Genomic DNA, 17,528 nt, shown 5'->3' with positions numbered 1-17,528 from the left:
GTTTATATTATTTACAATAATTATATTATATGACTCTTTATATTAAATTATATATCATTGTATTATATTCTATTTATCATTTAAAGTTGATTATGATCTTTCCCATTTTCATTATACAGTATATATTTATATATAATAATAAAACAACAGTACTATAATATTATCTACAATTATATTATAAGAAATAATATGATATGATATGATATTAATTATATTATATAAATTATAATATAATAAAAAACAGGAATCTGTCCGGAACTAATGTGTGGATTTGCTTCCGCCCGGACCGTTTTCATGTGCACATTTAAATTCCACGGAGTGTTTTTTATGTCGCGCTCCTCGTCTGATTAATTCAGAGTATCGTTTCATTTGAACACAATTTAAGATCACATTAAGGCTTATTTTCTACCTCAAACACCTCAAGATGGCAGGGAACTTCTGGCAGAGCTCACATTAGTAAGTAGAGACGTGTTTTGTGACATAAAGCGAGGGCATTAAAGGATTTTCTAGAGGTGTTGCTGTTGCTGCGAAGCTGTGAGAGAAATAAAAACGTACTGATTCATGGATTTGCCTGATTATAGCTAACTTTTTACCAAAGCTTGGTTAATACCATGATAAAGAATAGATACTAGAATAAATGTCTTTTATTTTCGGAATAGTATAAATATCTGGATTATTAGCTTTAGCCGGCTGGCTAACTTAGTGGCTCTGGACTGAAGAAACCATAGAGAAATTAAATTCATGAATAATTAGTATAAATGTGTGTTATTCACGGCATTAGATCATTTGAAGTGATTTTAAGATGTTCAATTAGTCTAATTTTGTTTTGATGCTTGTATGAAGTTTGGAAATATTAGACATTAGGAGTATATTAAATATACAGCGTGATGCTGCTGTGTTGATTTATAAGTTATTCTTTTATGATTTCTGAATTGAAAGTGTTGATGTTTGTTCTTATCAGTCTGCAGTGGGTTCTGGACAAACAGGATCTGATGAAGGAGAGACAGAAAGATCTCAAGTTCCTCACAGAGGAGGAATATTGGAAGCTACAGATATTTTTTGCCAATGGTATGGAGATAAACTGTTTATAAATATGAATATGGGCCTGTTCTGAATTAATGCAAATCATCAGGTGTAATTCAGCTGCTTTGTATTTTATTTAAGATGGGTTTTTAAGGAAATGTTCGTTCAAAGACTAAAGGAATAAACCTTGTCTTGAAACACTTTAAATAATTTGTCATCTCGTGGCAGTGATTCAAGCCTTAGGGGAACACTTGAAACTCAGGCAGCAGGTCATCGCCACGGCAACCGTCTACTTTAAGCGTTTCTACGCCAGGTGAGCAGGTCGTTTCCTTGGTTACAGCCACAAGATTGATGGCTCTTGTGTTCTCCAAGTGAGGGTGCTACATTTATTGTCAGTGCTTTTTTCAAGTACACTTACATGAAAGTAAAAGAAAGCTCTTGGCTTGTTTTCAGGTACTCTCTGAAGAGCATAGACCCTGTGCTGATGGCCCCCACATGTGTGTTTCTGGCCTCTAAAGTAGAGGTAAACACAGTCTCGATATGGGAATTTCTGCTGAAAGATGCATGCATTTGAATTTTAATGTAATAAAATTCTGTCCTTAACAGGAATTTGGTGTTGTTTCGAACACACGCCTTATTTCAGCAGCAACGTCTGTGTGTAAGTGATTTATATTTTACAAACTCGTCAGACAGGATCATATATTACTACAGAAATGCATTTTTGAGTTCCCTAAAGCTGAATTGTACAACTTGTGCCTATGATATTCAGAGTTTAATATAAAGTACAGGGTTTCAGGGGGTCTCAACAAGTCTTAATTCACCCTTCCACAAATGAAGAGCAGAACATTTTAAAATCATAAGGTCATGCTAATAAATGTTGCATGCACTGGGAAAAAAAAAAAACGATTGTCTTCCTTAGTATTTTTGTTTTTCAGTACAATTTTAAAATCATAAGGTCATGCTAATAAATGTTGCATGCACTGGGAAAAAAAAAAACGATTGTCTTCCTTAGTATTTTTGTTTTTCAGTACAAATGTCTAAACCAGGGATGCCCAAACTCGGTCCTGGAGGGCCGGTGTCCTGCAGAGTTTAGCTCCAACTTGCCTCAACGCACCTGCCTTTAAGTTTCTAGTATGCCTAGTAAGAGCTTGATTAGCTGGTTCAGGTGTGTTTACTTGGGGTTGGAGCTAAACTCTTCAGGACACCGGCCCTCCAGGACCGAGTTTGGACACCCCTGGTCTAAACATTCTTAAATCAAAATGCATTTATTTGAGATGCAAATCTAAAATGAAAAATTCAACAAAATGATGTGAGCTTATGCTTAAAACCAGAACTGTCAATGTAGTTTTCGCTCTAAATGAAGTCAGTTTTTCTGAGCCCCTTGGAAGATGTTCTGGTTTCAAACCTTCAATAATAAACTTACTTCATTTTGATCAATTTTACTGTAAACAAGATCTTCCAGGTCTTCTGTCACTCTGCTTCTCAGCTAAACGATTTAAGTATCTTTAGGCATTTGGACTGGAAAACAAGACAAAATACTACTGATGAAGAACATAACTTTTTTGCAGTGTGATCAGAAGGAGCAGTAAATGTTATTTCCATATATAAATGAATAAAAAATGTGTTGCAACTCATCGTGTGCTCTCTAGACATTTACATTTAGAGAACATATTGACGTGTTGCTTCAGTTTATTCCTTACATTTTCTTTTCTTGGTCTTAAAAAGGTCTTTAAAAAGCTTTAACTGTATCTACATAAAACCTGCAGAAACCCTGAAAGTTTAACTCAGCAACTTCATTAAAACCTTAACCATAAAATTCAACTTTTTAGACATAATCACCAAATCTCTCTTGGGAATCCCAGATCGCGATAAGCATGCTGATTTGTCTTACTCAAGTTTTCATACTAATATGGAATAAATATATCTTTCTCTATTTATAACAGTGAAAACGAGGTTCTCTTATGCCTTTCCAAAGGAGTTTCCCTTCAGAATGAACCACGTGAGTCAAACTTCTGTGCTTTGCTACAGCAGAAAACGTACGAGACACTGATCTGGCATGTAGGCGAGTGTGAGTTGTACCAGATGGCCTTGTTGGTCTCTTACTGAGAAGAGTTTCTGATTTTGGAAATCTGACAGCGTCACTAGAGATCTAGATAAAAAGTTCTTGTAACTGTCAGATTCATATGATGGAAACGCTGGCCGAGAGGCTGAGATTGTGTGTGTGTGATGATGCAGTCACCAAGTTTCTGACACCCAATCAGGAGTGACATTCCTCAGGCTTCATAGGAAAGTCTCATTATGGTGATAAATGACTGTTGGCAGCTCGTGTCTCGGGCTGTTGATAAGTGCGGTATGATTACAAACAGTGTTATTTGTTGGGGATGCCTCTGGTCAGGTGCTGCAAGGGAAACATCTCGGAGGTCTGGTGGAACGTTTATGGATCATCGTAATGGGAAAGATGATCATTAGTGTGCATAACATGTTAGTGCGATGATTTCGCAGTGAACTCACGCTTCTCTCTCTGTGTCTAGATCTTGGAGTGTGAATTCTACTTACTGGAGCTCATGGTTGGTATCGATTCTTCTTCTTTAGGATGTTTAGATGTTTGTTTTTGCCATCTGTTCATGGATGTTTGGTTTGGATTTGTTTCAGGACTGCTGTCTGATCGTGTACCACCCTTACAGACCGTTACTGCAGTATGTGCAGGATATGGGTCAGGAGGACATGCTGCTGCCGCTGGCTTGGTGAGGAGTGTGTGGCTTCAGACGGCATAAAAAACGAACAACCACTGTTCATTTTGCCTTATAAGTCTGTTAGAACAGTCTAAGTTGAAATAAGATAAGTTGATAAGTTTGCCTATACAAGCCTCTTGCTTCTGAATCTATGCATCTCCCAAAAGCTCTTCGGACGTTTATGGATCATCGTAATGGGAAAGATGATCATTAGTGTGCATAACATGTTAGTGCGATGATTTCGCAGTGAACTCACGCTTCTCTCTCTGTGTCTAGATCTTGGAGTGTGAATTCTACTTACTGGAGCTCATGGTTGGTATCGATTCTTCTTCTTTAGGATGTTTAGATGTTTGTTTTTGCCATCTGTTCATGGATGTTTGGTTTGGTTTTGTTTCAGGACTGCTGTCTGATCGTGTACCACCCTTACAGACCGTTACTGCAGTATGTGCAGGATATGGGTCAGGAGGACATGCTGCTGCCGCTGGCTTGGTGAGGAGTGTGTGGCTTCAGACGGCATAAAAAATGAACAACCACTGTTCATTTTGCCTTATAAGTCTGTTAGAACAGTCTAAGTTGAAATAAGATAAGTTGATAAGTTTGCCTATACAAGCCTCTTGCTTCTGAATCTATGCATCTCCCAAAAGCTCTTCGGTTTTTTTATCCACCTTGTTTTTAACGTAAGAGCAGGTGCGGCCATTTGTAACAAGAATGTGTGAGGCGTCCGGTGTCATTTGCTTCCAGCAGTCTTATTTTAGTATTATTTATGTACTGCTATATTTTTGGTTAATGTTTTAAATTATTATTGTTATTATTTATTTTTTTATTTTGTTGTGTTTTGCCATTTTTATTAGTTTTTTTCCTTTTAAATATTATTTGGTTTTTCTTTCTTTCAGTTTTAGTTCAGTTTTGGTTTACATTTTGTTTTTTTTTTAAAAAGTTTTTCATCTATTTATATTTTATTTTGAAATTATTAATATTACTATTTTTTTTTTTGCAATTTTGTTGTGTTTTGCCATTTTTATTAGTTTTTTTCCTTTTAAATATTATTTGGTTTTTCTTTCTTTCAGTTTTAGTTCAGTTTTGGTTTACATTTTGTTTTTTTTTTAAAAAGTTTTTCATCTATTTATATTTTATTTTGAAATTATTAATATTACTATTTTTTTTTTTGCAATTTTGTTGTGTTTTGCCATTTTTATTAGTTTTTTTCCTTTTAAATATTATTATTTATGTTTTTTTTTTTGTTTTGGTTTAATTAAAAAAAAAAGTTTTTCATCAAATATTTATATTTTATTTTAGCTTTATTTTAATTAGCAAAAATATTTTTTTTATATAGTTTTAGTTTTAGTTAACAATCCTGTCTTCCAGTTATGTTATGGTGCTTGATATTGCAAACTTCTATTTCTTATCATATTTTTTATTTATTTATTATCTTTATTATAAATGCATTGGTTTGAAGCACAGATAGTTTTACCATTTACTGCAGGGTTATTATAGTTATAGAAATAGTTGTAGAAATAAAATAAAATAACTGAAATAAACAAAAAATTTACTAAAATATAACTGAAATACATTTTTTTTAAATTTTGACTAGTTACCAAGGCAACATTTCTCATTTTAATTTAGTTTAACTTGATGTATTTAAATAACTAAAACTGAATATAAATTAATAAACTATAGACATATGAACAAACAAAAACTACTGAATATGACAAAAACGCACAACAAAATGACTAAAAGTTGAAAGTTTAAAAGATGAAAACTGCAAATATAAAAATAACTAATAACTAAAATATTAATAAAAACTATTATATATCCCAATGATACTAAAATTACACTGTTTACTGCATTTTTTTTTTCTTCTAGTCATTTACCTATAGCAGCAATCACAGAAAATAGTTTACTTCCGTGTTGCAAAATAAGCTGAATGAGTGAACATGAATGTCCTGTGAATGTGTGCAGGAGGATAGTGAACGACACCTACAGGACAGACCTGTGTCTGCTTTATCCTCCATTTATGATTGCACTGGGTAAGAACAAACTTCCTACATTTAATCCAGCAGGTCTTATGCTTGCAAAGAAGCAGAAAATTGGAAGTTTTATATCCGAATAACTGTATAAGAAATGGTCATGTCACATACCAGTGGGCAGAGTTACAGATTGTGTCTCCTTCCTTCTCCAGCCTGCCTGCATGTGGCCTGTGTGGTGCAGCAGAAAGATGCCAGGCAGTGGTTTGCTGAGCTGTCTGTTGACATGGACAAGGTAAGACACGTCCAGCTGTAAAATGAATGAATGTTTCTGTCTTGCTGTGTACATTAACACTGGAGCTTTTCTTCAACAGATCCTGGAGATCATCAGGGTGATTCTGAAACTCTATGACCAGTGGAAGAACTTTGATGATAGGAAGGAAATGGCCGCTGTGCTCAACAAGGTGCCCAAACCCAAACCCCCTCCTAACAGGTACGACAGACTGCAGACCTCAGTTATCAAAATCACACAACACTATATTTATTTATATGGAAATAGCCTGGGGTGCTTACTTATCTCACCACTGCAAAGAGAAACCATGAAAAGAGGCTAATATTTTTTACTCTCATTCAGTGCAAAAGGTCTTTGCAACTCTTGAATTCTTGAAAATGTCCTGGATAAAAGTACAATTACAGGATTATAGTACAGTTATAGATTTTTTAAAAATGTCTTAAAGGGTTAATGTCACAGTTTTTGAAGTTGAGTATGCTTTCACACTTGTGAATTCTGCACCGCATTTAACATGGCTATGAAGCCCAGTGATATTTTAGTATTATTTATAAACTTTTATAGTATTTATTAATATCTTGAATTAGTTTTCATGTTTATATTTTCAGTATTTTATGTGCTTTTGTGATTTATTTATTTTTACTGTGTCTATATAGCTTTAAATTTGTTTGTTAAAGTTTCAAGTTTTTACAATTTTTAGTATTTGTATTAAGTTTTTCTTCCAGTATTTGTTTATTTTTATTTTATTGTTTTTGATTGTTAGAAAAAAAGCCCTTTATTAAAGCCTGTTTTATGTTTAAAGAAATTTTATTTTTTAGTACTTGCGCTTATTTCAGTTAGTTGCCAAGGCAGAATTTCAAAATTTAGTTTAAGTTCCAAGTTTTTCATCTAATGTTTATATTTTATTTCAGCTTTATTGCAATTACCAAAATGTTTGGTAATTTGAATAGTTTTAGCTTTAGAAAAGTGGAAAAGACCTCTTTCATCTCATTTCACTTCTGCGCCTGTATTTTCTTGCTTTTCTTACAACAGTGAGACTGACCAGAGCTCAAACGGGAGTCAAAACAGCTCGTACAGTCAGTCCTAGAGCGGCCCCTGCTGAAGGACTTGAGGTGGAATGATTCAGAGAGGCAAACACAGCACATCCTGGCACATCTGAATGCTGCTTTTCACAAGCACATCGTTTTATGACCGTGTGGAAAACCGATTCCTGGCACACACATCCTCTCTTTCCTCTCTTCTGGGTTCTTCCAGCAATCAGAGCAATCACAAACGCACCTAATTGGGTACCTGCTTGATGAAGAGGGGTGCTGTTTTCCCAGATCGATGGTCCTGACTTCCTTAAAGTCCCATTAGGCTTCTTTCAGCGGATGCTCTTTGGGAACTCGTTGACCATATCACAGTTTGTATTCCTCAGGGAAACGGATCAGTCCTCTCTACAAAGTGGCTGTCTGTAAACTGATTGGCCACAGGGCTATGTGACGGCGATCTTTTGAACCCTCGTACTGTGTAATTAAATCCTGATTGGATATTTGACACACGTGTGGATGTGAGTTAGAATGCACAAGTGACCGATAGTTGAGTTGATCACAATATGCTTCAAACTGCATTGTAAATATGCTTTCCATTTAAAGCCCTTGACTTTGTTTTTTATCATTTTTGTCTTATTATAAAGTTACTGTATGATTATGGTATATGTGTACTTGCCATAACCCAAATGCATTTTTTTTTGCTTTCATTTTGTTTGTTTTTTTAATTGATGTCTCTGTAGCTGCAGCACACTGAAGTATCCATCACGTTTAATGGAGGACAAGCCAATATCTTGAGGGTTTTGGAAATGTAGATCTGCATCTTAGGTGTGGTTATCAAGTCCCTCACTTCCCATCATTTCCATCTCCATCATTAGTTTGAGGGACACACAACTAATTGTTGAAGGACCTCAAAAGATTTTACAGTACATACATGTTTGGCTGTGTTTGAATGGAATTTTAGTTTTTGGCTTTGTCTCTCACTTTGGTTCTTTGTTTAGCTGTGCTTCAGGAGTGTTGCCTCATCTTTATTGAGTGATCTTGCATAAATGTGGCCCTTCTTCGTGATGCAGTGTATGTATTATTTGCCTGTATATATATTTGAGAGCTGTGAAGAGAGGTGAGAGGGCTTGGAGTGTTCTCATTTGTTTGTCTATAATGGAGCTCAGAAGCCTTATTGAATAAAGCTGCTGTTGAAACAAAAATTACTTTTTTTTTTGGAATGAAAAGTGTCCTGTGTTAAAATTATATATATTATATATAATTAAATTATTATATAAAATAATTTCATATATTTATAAAGTTTTAAATAATTTATATTAAAAGAATTGTATATTTTAACATTATATTTTAAACTTAATTTTAATGGTGCATTGGCAACTACGTGAAACTTACTTCAGCTAGTTGCCAATGCAACATTTCTCAATTTCATTTAGTTTAACTTGATGTTGGGTGAATTCAGGTAAATTGGGAAACTTTTTTTCTCTTTAAAATGACTGATTGTCCCAATTATCATGAATTTACTTACTACCATAACTAATAAATAAATCAATTAATTAAAACTATTTAGACTTGATTTAATCAACTAAACAAAAAAAATTAATACTAGTAAAATCGACAAAACGCAACAAAATTACTAAAACTTTAAAATGAAAATTAAAACCGAAAATGTAAAAAATAAAACTTAATTCAAAATATTAATGAAAACTATAATAGTAGGTTTCAATGATATGAAAATAACACTGATGTAAATAGTACAAAGTAATGCTTCGTTCTGTGGGCTTAGTTGCAGAGCTACTTTATCCGCTGTTTCTTGGAACAAAAGAATGAAATATTTATAAATGACTGATTTCATATTATGAGCTATTATGAATTTTTTTGTTACCAAACTAGTGGATCTGACCAATGAGAGTGGCGAATCTGCGCGCTCGCCCCGCCCCCTCGCAGCATCAGCAGCCCCGCCCCTGGGCCCTGGCTCAGCTGTACGGATTGATGCCGACCCCACCGCGGGGACGGACGGTCAGCATCAAGAGGCGACATGCCTGCTGCTGCTCCTCACCCGTTTGTCCTTAGACCCTCTGACACCCACATCCTCACCACCTCCACCCTGCGGCACCGATGAAGCCTCCTCTGTCGAACCCACACCGGGCCGAAGGGCGGATAGAGGAGAGAGAGGATGTACTGGCGCGTCGGCTTCGCCTGGAGCCGCTCCTGCGCGCTTGAGCTGGGCCAGAACAAGAGCCTCTCGCTCGGCTTGTGCGGCTCTGAGGAGCATCTCTCGTTGTATGGGTACATTATCGCCTACCCGCTGCAGGAGTACGGAGAGATCATGTCTGCGTTAGGATTCGACTCCTGGTGGAAGAAAACGCTCTACATCACCGGGGGCGCGTTGCTCACCGCGGCTGCCTATTTACTACATGAGCTGCTTGTCATTAGGTAGCTACCCTACCTAATTAAATTTGATAATATAATTTCTCCTAAAGTAATAATATGATTTCTACCATTAGTATCTAATGGGCCCAAAGCTTTTCACAGTAGATGGTGCTGTATCTTGCTCATTTTGGACAGATTCTGGTGCATTTTTAAAACAAAATTGATCATTTTATGATGTTTTAGTGTATTTGTGAACTGTTTGATCTCCATTAATCGAATACACTTCCATATTTGCTGCCCTGTAGGAAGGAACAGGAGTTGGACTCTGAAGATGCCATCATTCTGCATCAGTTTGCTCGGCCCAAGACTGGAGTCCCTAGCCTGTCCCCTTTCTGCCTGAAGATAGAAACATACCTGCGGATGGCGGACCTTCCTTACCAGGTATCAAAATATATGATGATGATGTTATGTTGTGAAAAGAGATGGATGTTTTTCAAACGTACAAGCTATTTTCTCCTCAGAACTATTTCGATGGGAAGCTGTCTCCTCAAGGGAAGATGCCATGGATGGCGTATAATAAGGAGCAGGTGTGCGGGACAGAGTTCATCATTGACTTCCTGGAGGAGAAGCTTGGCGTGAACCTCAACTCCAGCCTGAGTCCTCAGGAGAAAGCCATCTCACGTGCCATCACCAAAATGGTGGAGGAACACTTCTACTGGTGAGAATGAGCTTGGTTTTTCTTCACATATGGTCTAAATCAGGGCTGTCCAAACTCGGTCCTGGAGGGCCGGTGTCCTGCAGAGTTTAGCTCCAACTTGCCTCAACACACCTGACTGGAAGTTTCTATGCCTAGTAAGAGCTTGATTAGCTGCTTCAGGTGTGTTTAATTAGGGTTGGAGCTAAACTCTGCAGGACATCGGCCCTCCAGGACCGAGTTTGGACAGCCCTTGTCTAAATCAACCTGATATTTGAATAAACATCTTCAATATATTGTTGAAAGACTAGATTCACTTTTATAAGTGGATTCCAACTTGAACTAGTTGAAGTTACTGAACGACTAAAATGTGTTGATAATCTAAATGCGATGCGTTCTGCTTTAGGACGATAGCATACTGTCAGTGGGTGGACAATGTGGAAGAGACGCAGGAGATGTTAGCCACAAACGGGCCGCTGAGTGACCTGCTCAGATGGATCTTGAGTCAGGTGACCGGCAGCATTGTGAAGAGAGAGATGTACGGCCACGGGATCGGACGCTTCTCCAAAGAGGAGGTTTACTCTCTGATGGAGAAAGACATGCGCACCCTTGCCACATTCCTTGGTGTGTTTTGAACATCTGAGGCACAGTTTTTTTTAGCTTTATTGGCAGGATTTGTAGCATTTTAGTCATTTTTCATATTTAATCTAGTTCCTCAACTCTGGACCTCGAGATCCACTTTCCTGCAGAGTTTCGCTCCTACCCTAATCAAACACACCTGAACAAGCTCATCCAGGTCTGCAGGATTACTACAAAGTTGCAGGATGGTGTTTAATCCAGGTTGGATCTAATCTCTGCAGGAAAGTGGATCTCGAAGTCCAGAGTTGAGGATCTGATCTAGATCATTCTTTTTTTTTTGAAACCGGGGTAACAAAATAATGCAGCAATGGATCTGTGCTGCCCTCTAGTGCTCAGTAAGCCTAAATCCTCCTTTCACACTGGAAAAAAAAATTTTTTTACATAGTATTTTTTTGTCTTATTCTCCAGTACAAATAAGTAAAGATTCCTATATCAAGATATACTTGACTTGAGATGCAAAATTACTTGTTTTCTGAAAAATGTGAGGTTGTGCTTAAAACAAGTGGGGTAATAAATATAAACTTAATTCTAAGGCAAAACAAGATTATTTTTCTTTTTCTGCTGACAAATATTTTTTTCTTGTTTTAAGCATAAACTCAGTTTGATACAATTTTATACCACTTTATATATTCATTTTGATAAATTTGTCTGAAAACAAAACTTGAAGTAATTTTACTTCTCAAATAAATGTCGTGATGAATAATCCTGAAAGAGCATACAGGTGAATTGCTATGAAAACGTTCCTTCATGGAATAAAAGATAAGGTAATTGCAACTTTTTATCTCACAATTCTGACTTATTTCTCTCAATTCTGAGTTTTTATCTCACAATTCTGGCATTTATATGAGTTTATATCTCACAGTTCTGACTTTTCTTCTCAAAATTGTGATGAAATAGACTCATAATTGCTAGAAAAAAGTCACATTTAAATTTTTTTTTAGTCCATGGCGGAAAAAAAATGATGAGAAGTAAATTTAGAAATTAGAGGGAAAACGTCACAATTGTGAGACATATTTTCACAATTCTGTGATCAAAAGAGTCAAAATTTCAAGATGTACACTTGCAATTCTGAGGAAAAAAAGCCAGAACTGTAAGATATAAGTTTGCAATTATGTGAAAAACATTCATAATTGTCAGATAAACAAAATCGCAATTACCTTTATTATTTTTTTAGTCCGTGGTAGAAACAAGCTTCCATAGGTACCTGAGCCATATCTACAGACCAGAACATCATAGCAACAAACCAGAAAACACATAAAAAAACATAAAAAATATTTTTCTATTGTCTTATATAATTCAATTTAATAATACAATTTATCCCATAGGCAATAAAAAGTATCTAATGGGCCCGAAGCTCTCCACAGTAGATGCTGCTGTATTTGGTCATCTCGCTCAGGCCATGTGGACTCTCCCAGGGACACGTCCGGAGCAGTTAATCAAAGGTGAGGTCATGAACTCATGCTTTTTGTGTATGGGAATACTGTCGTATAATGTTTTGAGCGCATTAACTGCTAACTAACTGTTCCAGTTTTTATAACCATTTCTAACTAGGTGTAAGTAAGTTGTTGTTTTTTAGCATGTGTGTTTGGCTCAGTGTTATTTTTTATGATTACTGATAAAGTACTGTCATTTGATTTCTATTATTTGTATTTGTTATTTATTTTAATTGTAGTTACATTGTGTCTGAATTTATTATATCTGTATAGGTCTTTTATTACGTTTTTAGTTTTATTTAATTGGAGTTATTTTAATACTTCAACAAACTAAACGGAAATGAAATAATATATATATATAGAATTTATAAATGTGTACGTACATACACATATGTAGTTGTTTTTTTGGTGTTTGGCTTAGTGTTATGTTAGAATCATTATTATACTCATACATTTTGTTCTTTAATATTTTGAATTGTTTTTAGCTGTATTTTTTGTTTTCCATTTAAATGTTAAGTTTTGAAATTTTGTTGTATGCATTTGTCATTTTTATTTAATCTCTTTATTTTTTTTTATGTGTATAGGTAGTATTTATAAAGTTTTAGCTTTTAGTTTTGGATCTGTTTTTAGTTGTTTTAATACTACAATTGATTGCTTCTGTTGTCCTCATTTGTAAGTCGCTTTGGATAAAAGCGTCTGATAAATGACTAAATAAATAAATCAAAATGAACTGACTGAAGCTGCTTCATCGGTGCAGGCGAGTTCATCAACCTGGCCATGTACTGTGAGCGAATCCGCCGCAAATTCTGGCCGGAGTGGTTTGTGGACGTCGACGACCTTTACTACGACGGACTGAGCGAGGAGCTGGATTCTCCTTCCCAGCTTCTGGATTTGGGTCTCTACTCACGCAGTGGCAGCTTCCAGGAGCAGGAAAGCGCTCTGTCGCACCACGACACGGCGTCACCGGACAGCGACATCACCGGGCGCTCTCTGTTCGACTCGGACATGGACACCGAATGCTCGGAAATAGAGCAGTTGAAGTGAAAACCACACCCTCTTGATGGTGTATCTGCACGGGCCCCGCTCCCTTTGTTCTCCCACAAGCCCTTTAGCAGGGGAAGGGCCGGTCAAATAAAGATGTGGTGACATGGCAGCGGTTTTCCCAGACTCTCAAGCGAGGGACGGCAATAAAGCCGACTGGAAAGGTATTCTGACACTTAATTTAATTCATGAGAACAAGGATTTTATTAAACGAGGTAAGGTCAGGCCATAGAGAATCCAGGAAGAAAAAGTAACAAACAGAATAATAAAGATGGATGAAAGCGCGAGAATGGAACGGAGTGAATGACGCTTCAGCTGCATCACTCCTCATCTGCATCACTGCGCTCGACATCAGCAGAATGACATCAGCACATGTGACCACTTCCCTTTCACCGTGTGTGTTTGTAGCTAAACAGCATTTATTATTATAGCCTACAGCTAGACAGACAGAAAGAAGGGTTTTGGGCTCTGATTGAAAGGTGTAGATACTTGTGTGAAACAACTTGACTGATTTAGACGGCACAATATCTCCTAGTCAATCTAAACTTCACGTCCAGTTTTATTCGGTCAAATCTACAAAACTAAGACTGGAATATGCTATGGATGGCTATTGTGAAAATGTTTTTATTTTCTCAAACCATTGCAGCGCAGCAGGACTCCCAAATTGATGATCTTGCCATTTTAATTTTTTTATGGCCAATTATGCAATGCATTAATGAATAATTCAACCAAAAATGAAACTTCTGTAATTTAATCATCCTTATATCATTCCTAGCCTAAAGGACTTACTTTATTCTGTAGAACGTAACGGATACATTGTGAACAAATTTTAAGCACTTATTTTCAGACAATAAAAGCATACAGTGACCAGAGGCAGTCAAGATCTAAAAAAAGCACCAAAAAAGTGGTTTATATGACTTATGCACTATATTTTAGGTCTTCTGAAGTTGCATAGTGGCTTTATGTGAAAACAGCTTGGCGTATGAAATGATAGTCCCAAAAATTTATTTTTAAATTTTTTTAATAGAACCATTTTAAAAACCAAATTTAAAAAGTTTGCTTTTTTTGGAGTATCATATTAGATACATCTGGCTTGTATGGCTCATATAATATAAGAGAATATGGAGCTCATGCTCAATTTTATTCAGACTATTTACATCAAATGCATATAAATATCAGTTGTCACTCAAGCCTGATGTATCATATTTGATACTCACATTTTACCATGATTTTTCTAAAAAATGATGTGTGGATAATCAAGTAAGCCTAAGTTGCTTCCGTCCAGTAAATATTCATCTTGAAATATAACTAACAATAAAAAAGTTATTTTTATGCTTATTTAATAAAAATCAGTCACAGCAAAAAGACACGTGAACCACAACATTATTAGAAAGAAACTAAGGAACTAAAAAAAAGTATAAACTATCAATCTGATGACAGAAGGCATGTAGTAGATTGTGTCCAACAGGTTTTTCAGCACAGTTTTGATCATGTTCTTAATTTAGAGGCGTATTTAACTTTTATGGTTTAATATCAGTCATATCTCATCAATACTCCCCGCACGTTTAAATATGGACAGATTATTATTTGATTTTGGGTGAATTATTCATATAGGAGCAAATACGGTGAATATATAAATACGATTTATTTATATAATTTATTTGTTTGAGGTTCCAAGAAAATGTTGAATGCAGCCATGCTACTGAAATCTATATCATGCGAGATATATGTTTGCAGCTGTTATATGTGCTGAATGTGTAGCTAAAAACATCACTTGTGTTTGTCGAACAGCAAACACTTCAGATGGATCTGTGATTGTGCAAGAGTGCCTCCTGTGTGCTGCATCATTATTTACTACGACAGAAAACACTGGACCAGAATAGAACAGAATACCCTGGTAATGCAGCAGTGTTCCTCAAATGCAGCCATTACAGGAGACGCATAACACAATACAGATGGAGACAGACAGCTGATGTGTGTGTGTGTGTGTGTGTGTCCCTCTGCTGCATGACTGAGTCACTGAGTCATCGTCACACATGAACACACTCGCAGGAATGATCTCCTAGGGGCCGATGCACAACGAATGACACATGCAGGACAGGAGACTTATGTTTTTCTGTTCCGTATTGAGATATAATCTGTATCTTGCTGTGCCGTACAAACGTCATTCCTGTTGCCACAAAAACACATTTAATATCTTGAACATAATCCTGCATTAAGATGCTGTCTACATAGAGCACTTATTAGAAAGAATGGAAAGTGTCTCGCCATTTTTACGCCCTCCAAATACAAATGCACTTATCTGATGTTTGTTCAAATGCAACATTATTAGGAATTCTGTAGGAAAAAGCGATTTTAAATAAACATAAGGTTAATTAACTGGTGCTTTATCAGAAATAAAAGCTTTGCGTCCCAGTAATTATTGAAGTGTTCCAAAGACTTAAAGGAACAGTTCACTCAAAAATGCCACCCTTGGGCCATCCAACATAGAGATGAGTTTGTTTTTTCCAACAGAACAGATTTGGAGAAATTTTGCATCACTTGCTCACCAGTGGATCCTGTGCAGTGAATGGGTGCCGTCAGAATGAGAGTCCAAACAGCTGATAAAAACATCACAATAATCCACAAGTAATCCACACCACTCCAGTATATCAATTAATGTCTTGTGAATTTGGAGAAAACAATATTATTGATAGAGGACTCATATTTTAACCCGAAGCAATGGTTTGAAGTTAAAAATGTCTTAAAGATGAATTTGTTTCTTTTAAACACACATATTTTCACTACACAATACATTAGCTGATGGACTGGAGTGGTGTGGATTATTGTGATGTTTTTATCAGCTGTTTGGACTCTCATTCTGACGGCACCCATTCACTGCAGAGGATCCATTGCTGAGCAAGTGATGTAATGCTACCTTTCTCCAAATCTGTTCTGATGATGAAACAAAATCATTTACATCTTGGAAGGCCTGAGTAAATTTTCAGCAAATTGTAATTTTTGGGTGAAATATTCCTTTAAAGTACAAAGTCATAAAATTGGCAGCCAGTCTTGAGTAAAACCATATTCTTTCTTAAGATGTTTGTTTGTTTGCTTGTTTGTATTGTTCTTGATTTAAGACTATTGCAAATGAATTTTTAACGGTTCCTTGTTGAGCTTTAGTTTTATCATCCATACATGACAATCTTGTAGTTATTTTCCCCACAAGACATACGGCCCCACTCATATGCCAAAAGTGATGGAAATATGGCAACCCAAAGATGGAATAATATTGCAAAGGCAATGGTAAAAGTTCAAGTCTCATGTTTCTTTACATGTGTGTGTGCTGATTTTAGAGCCATATTACAGAGGCTATGTTGTGTGTATCATGACCCTGGTGGATTTATTATGGGCTATACATAATATTGGGGAGGGAGGGGTTGTGTTCATGAACTAATGGTCACTGTAACATAAGGAACCCAAATTGTCTGACGAATGTATTAAAGATTAAAACATATTTCATGAAATATAGATGTATTAAATGAACTGTTCCTAGTTGTATGTGTGGTTTCTGATTACAGTTCATTCTTTAATTCTTAATATTTACTAATAGGCCTACATATAATTTAGAAGGATTTTTAAACTTCCTCATTTCTGTAGGCTACAGAACAACTACTTAAATCATGTCAATATAGTGTGTAGGCCTATATATTGTCACAAAGCTAAATTATAATAAAAACATTTTATTGTGTTTGTTATGTTTAATAGTTTTAGTTTAATTAAATTCAGTTTAAAAGCTGATATTCAACCTTAAGCTAGATTGATCCAACGTTTTTATGTGCCACCTGTTCCAATACAACAACTCTCCAACGGTAAGAACTTTCTCTCAAACACAACCTGATGCTCACGCTACAAAAATCGAATTAATATGATTCACAACCAACATAAAATGACTTGAGGCTTTTGACTTGCACGTTACCGAACCTATGCAAACCTCTACAGGTAGGCTACCATCTGAACTGACAACACACTTGGCAAGGTGAGTGACTAGAAACGGTATATATATAAAATACACCCCCGAGCTCATATTCCATTAGGCTACTTTATGACAATATATTTGACTGAACAGAACATGCAAACGGATAGACAACTGTAATATCTCAATTTCATTAAGAATTGCTTTTCTCATATTATCGTCAGTAGATGGCGCTCACAATACACACACACACACACACACACACACACACACAAACACAAAACAACACACACACACAGGTTTGTTTTAATAGTTTATGAGGACTCTCCATAGGCGTAATGGTTTTTATACTGTACA

General features: G+C 36.0%; 2 protein-coding genes across 2 annotated transcripts; both read left to right on the top strand.

Moving 5' to 3' along the window:
• The first annotated feature begins 292 nt into the window (after positions 1-292).
• Positions 293-8,241, top strand: LOC107579661 (cyclin-C-like). Its single transcript, XM_016265466.1, has 12 exons — positions 293-456; positions 962-1,068; positions 1,252-1,336; positions 1,477-1,546; positions 1,630-1,681; positions 2,967-3,022; positions 3,555-3,590; positions 3,676-3,767; positions 5,715-5,782; positions 5,935-6,014; positions 6,094-6,212; positions 7,041-8,241. Exons 1-12 carry the CDS (start codon positions 425-427, stop codon positions 7,093-7,095), a joined length of 852 nt encoding a protein of 283 aa, XP_016120952.1. The 5' UTR covers positions 293-424; the 3' UTR covers positions 7,096-8,241.
• A 784-nt stretch (positions 8,242-9,025) lies between these two features.
• On the top strand, positions 9,026-14,206 carry LOC107579532 (failed axon connections homolog). Its single transcript, XM_016265358.1, has 6 exons — positions 9,026-9,472; positions 9,715-9,850; positions 9,931-10,127; positions 10,510-10,727; positions 12,068-12,184; positions 12,933-14,206. The coding sequence occupies exons 1-6, from the start codon at positions 9,213-9,215 to the stop codon at positions 13,217-13,219; spliced, it is 1,215 nt and encodes a 404-aa protein (XP_016120844.1). The 5' UTR covers positions 9,026-9,212; the 3' UTR covers positions 13,220-14,206.
• Positions 14,207-17,528: the final 3,322 nt, after the last annotated feature.

This window comes from Sinocyclocheilus grahami, unplaced genomic scaffold (genome assembly GCF_001515645.1).
Source record: "Sinocyclocheilus grahami isolate Dianchi unplaced genomic scaffold, SAMN03320097.WGS_v1.1 scaffold33.1, whole genome shotgun sequence".
NCBI classification, from domain to species: domain Eukaryota; kingdom Metazoa; phylum Chordata; class Actinopteri; order Cypriniformes; family Cyprinidae; genus Sinocyclocheilus; species Sinocyclocheilus grahami.
This window is presented reverse-complemented; position numbering and strand designations above follow the sequence as displayed.

Excerpts from the sequence above, each read along its gene's own strand:
- LOC107579532 (XM_016265358.1), top strand. The coding sequence starts at position 9,213 with ATGTACTGGCGCGTCGGCTTCGCCTGGAGCCGCTCCTGCGCGCTTGAG. Across the intron at positions 9,473-9,714 it reads CATGAGCTGCTTGTCATTAG|GAAGGAACAGGAGTTGGACT; the intron begins GTAGCTACCCTA and ends GCTGCCCTGTAG. Across the intron at positions 10,728-12,067 it reads CACCCTTGCCACATTCCTTG|GCAATAAAAAGTATCTAATG; the intron begins GTGTGTTTTGAA and ends TTTATCCCATAG.
- LOC107579661 (XM_016265466.1), top strand. The coding sequence starts at position 425 with ATGGCAGGGAACTTCTGGCAGAGCTCACATTA. Across the intron at positions 1,682-2,966 it reads TTCAGCAGCAACGTCTGTGT|TGAAAACGAGGTTCTCTTAT; the intron begins GTAAGTGATTTA and ends TATTTATAACAG. Across the intron at positions 3,768-5,714 it reads ATGCTGCTGCCGCTGGCTTG|GAGGATAGTGAACGACACCT; the intron begins GTGAGGAGTGTG and ends GAATGTGTGCAG.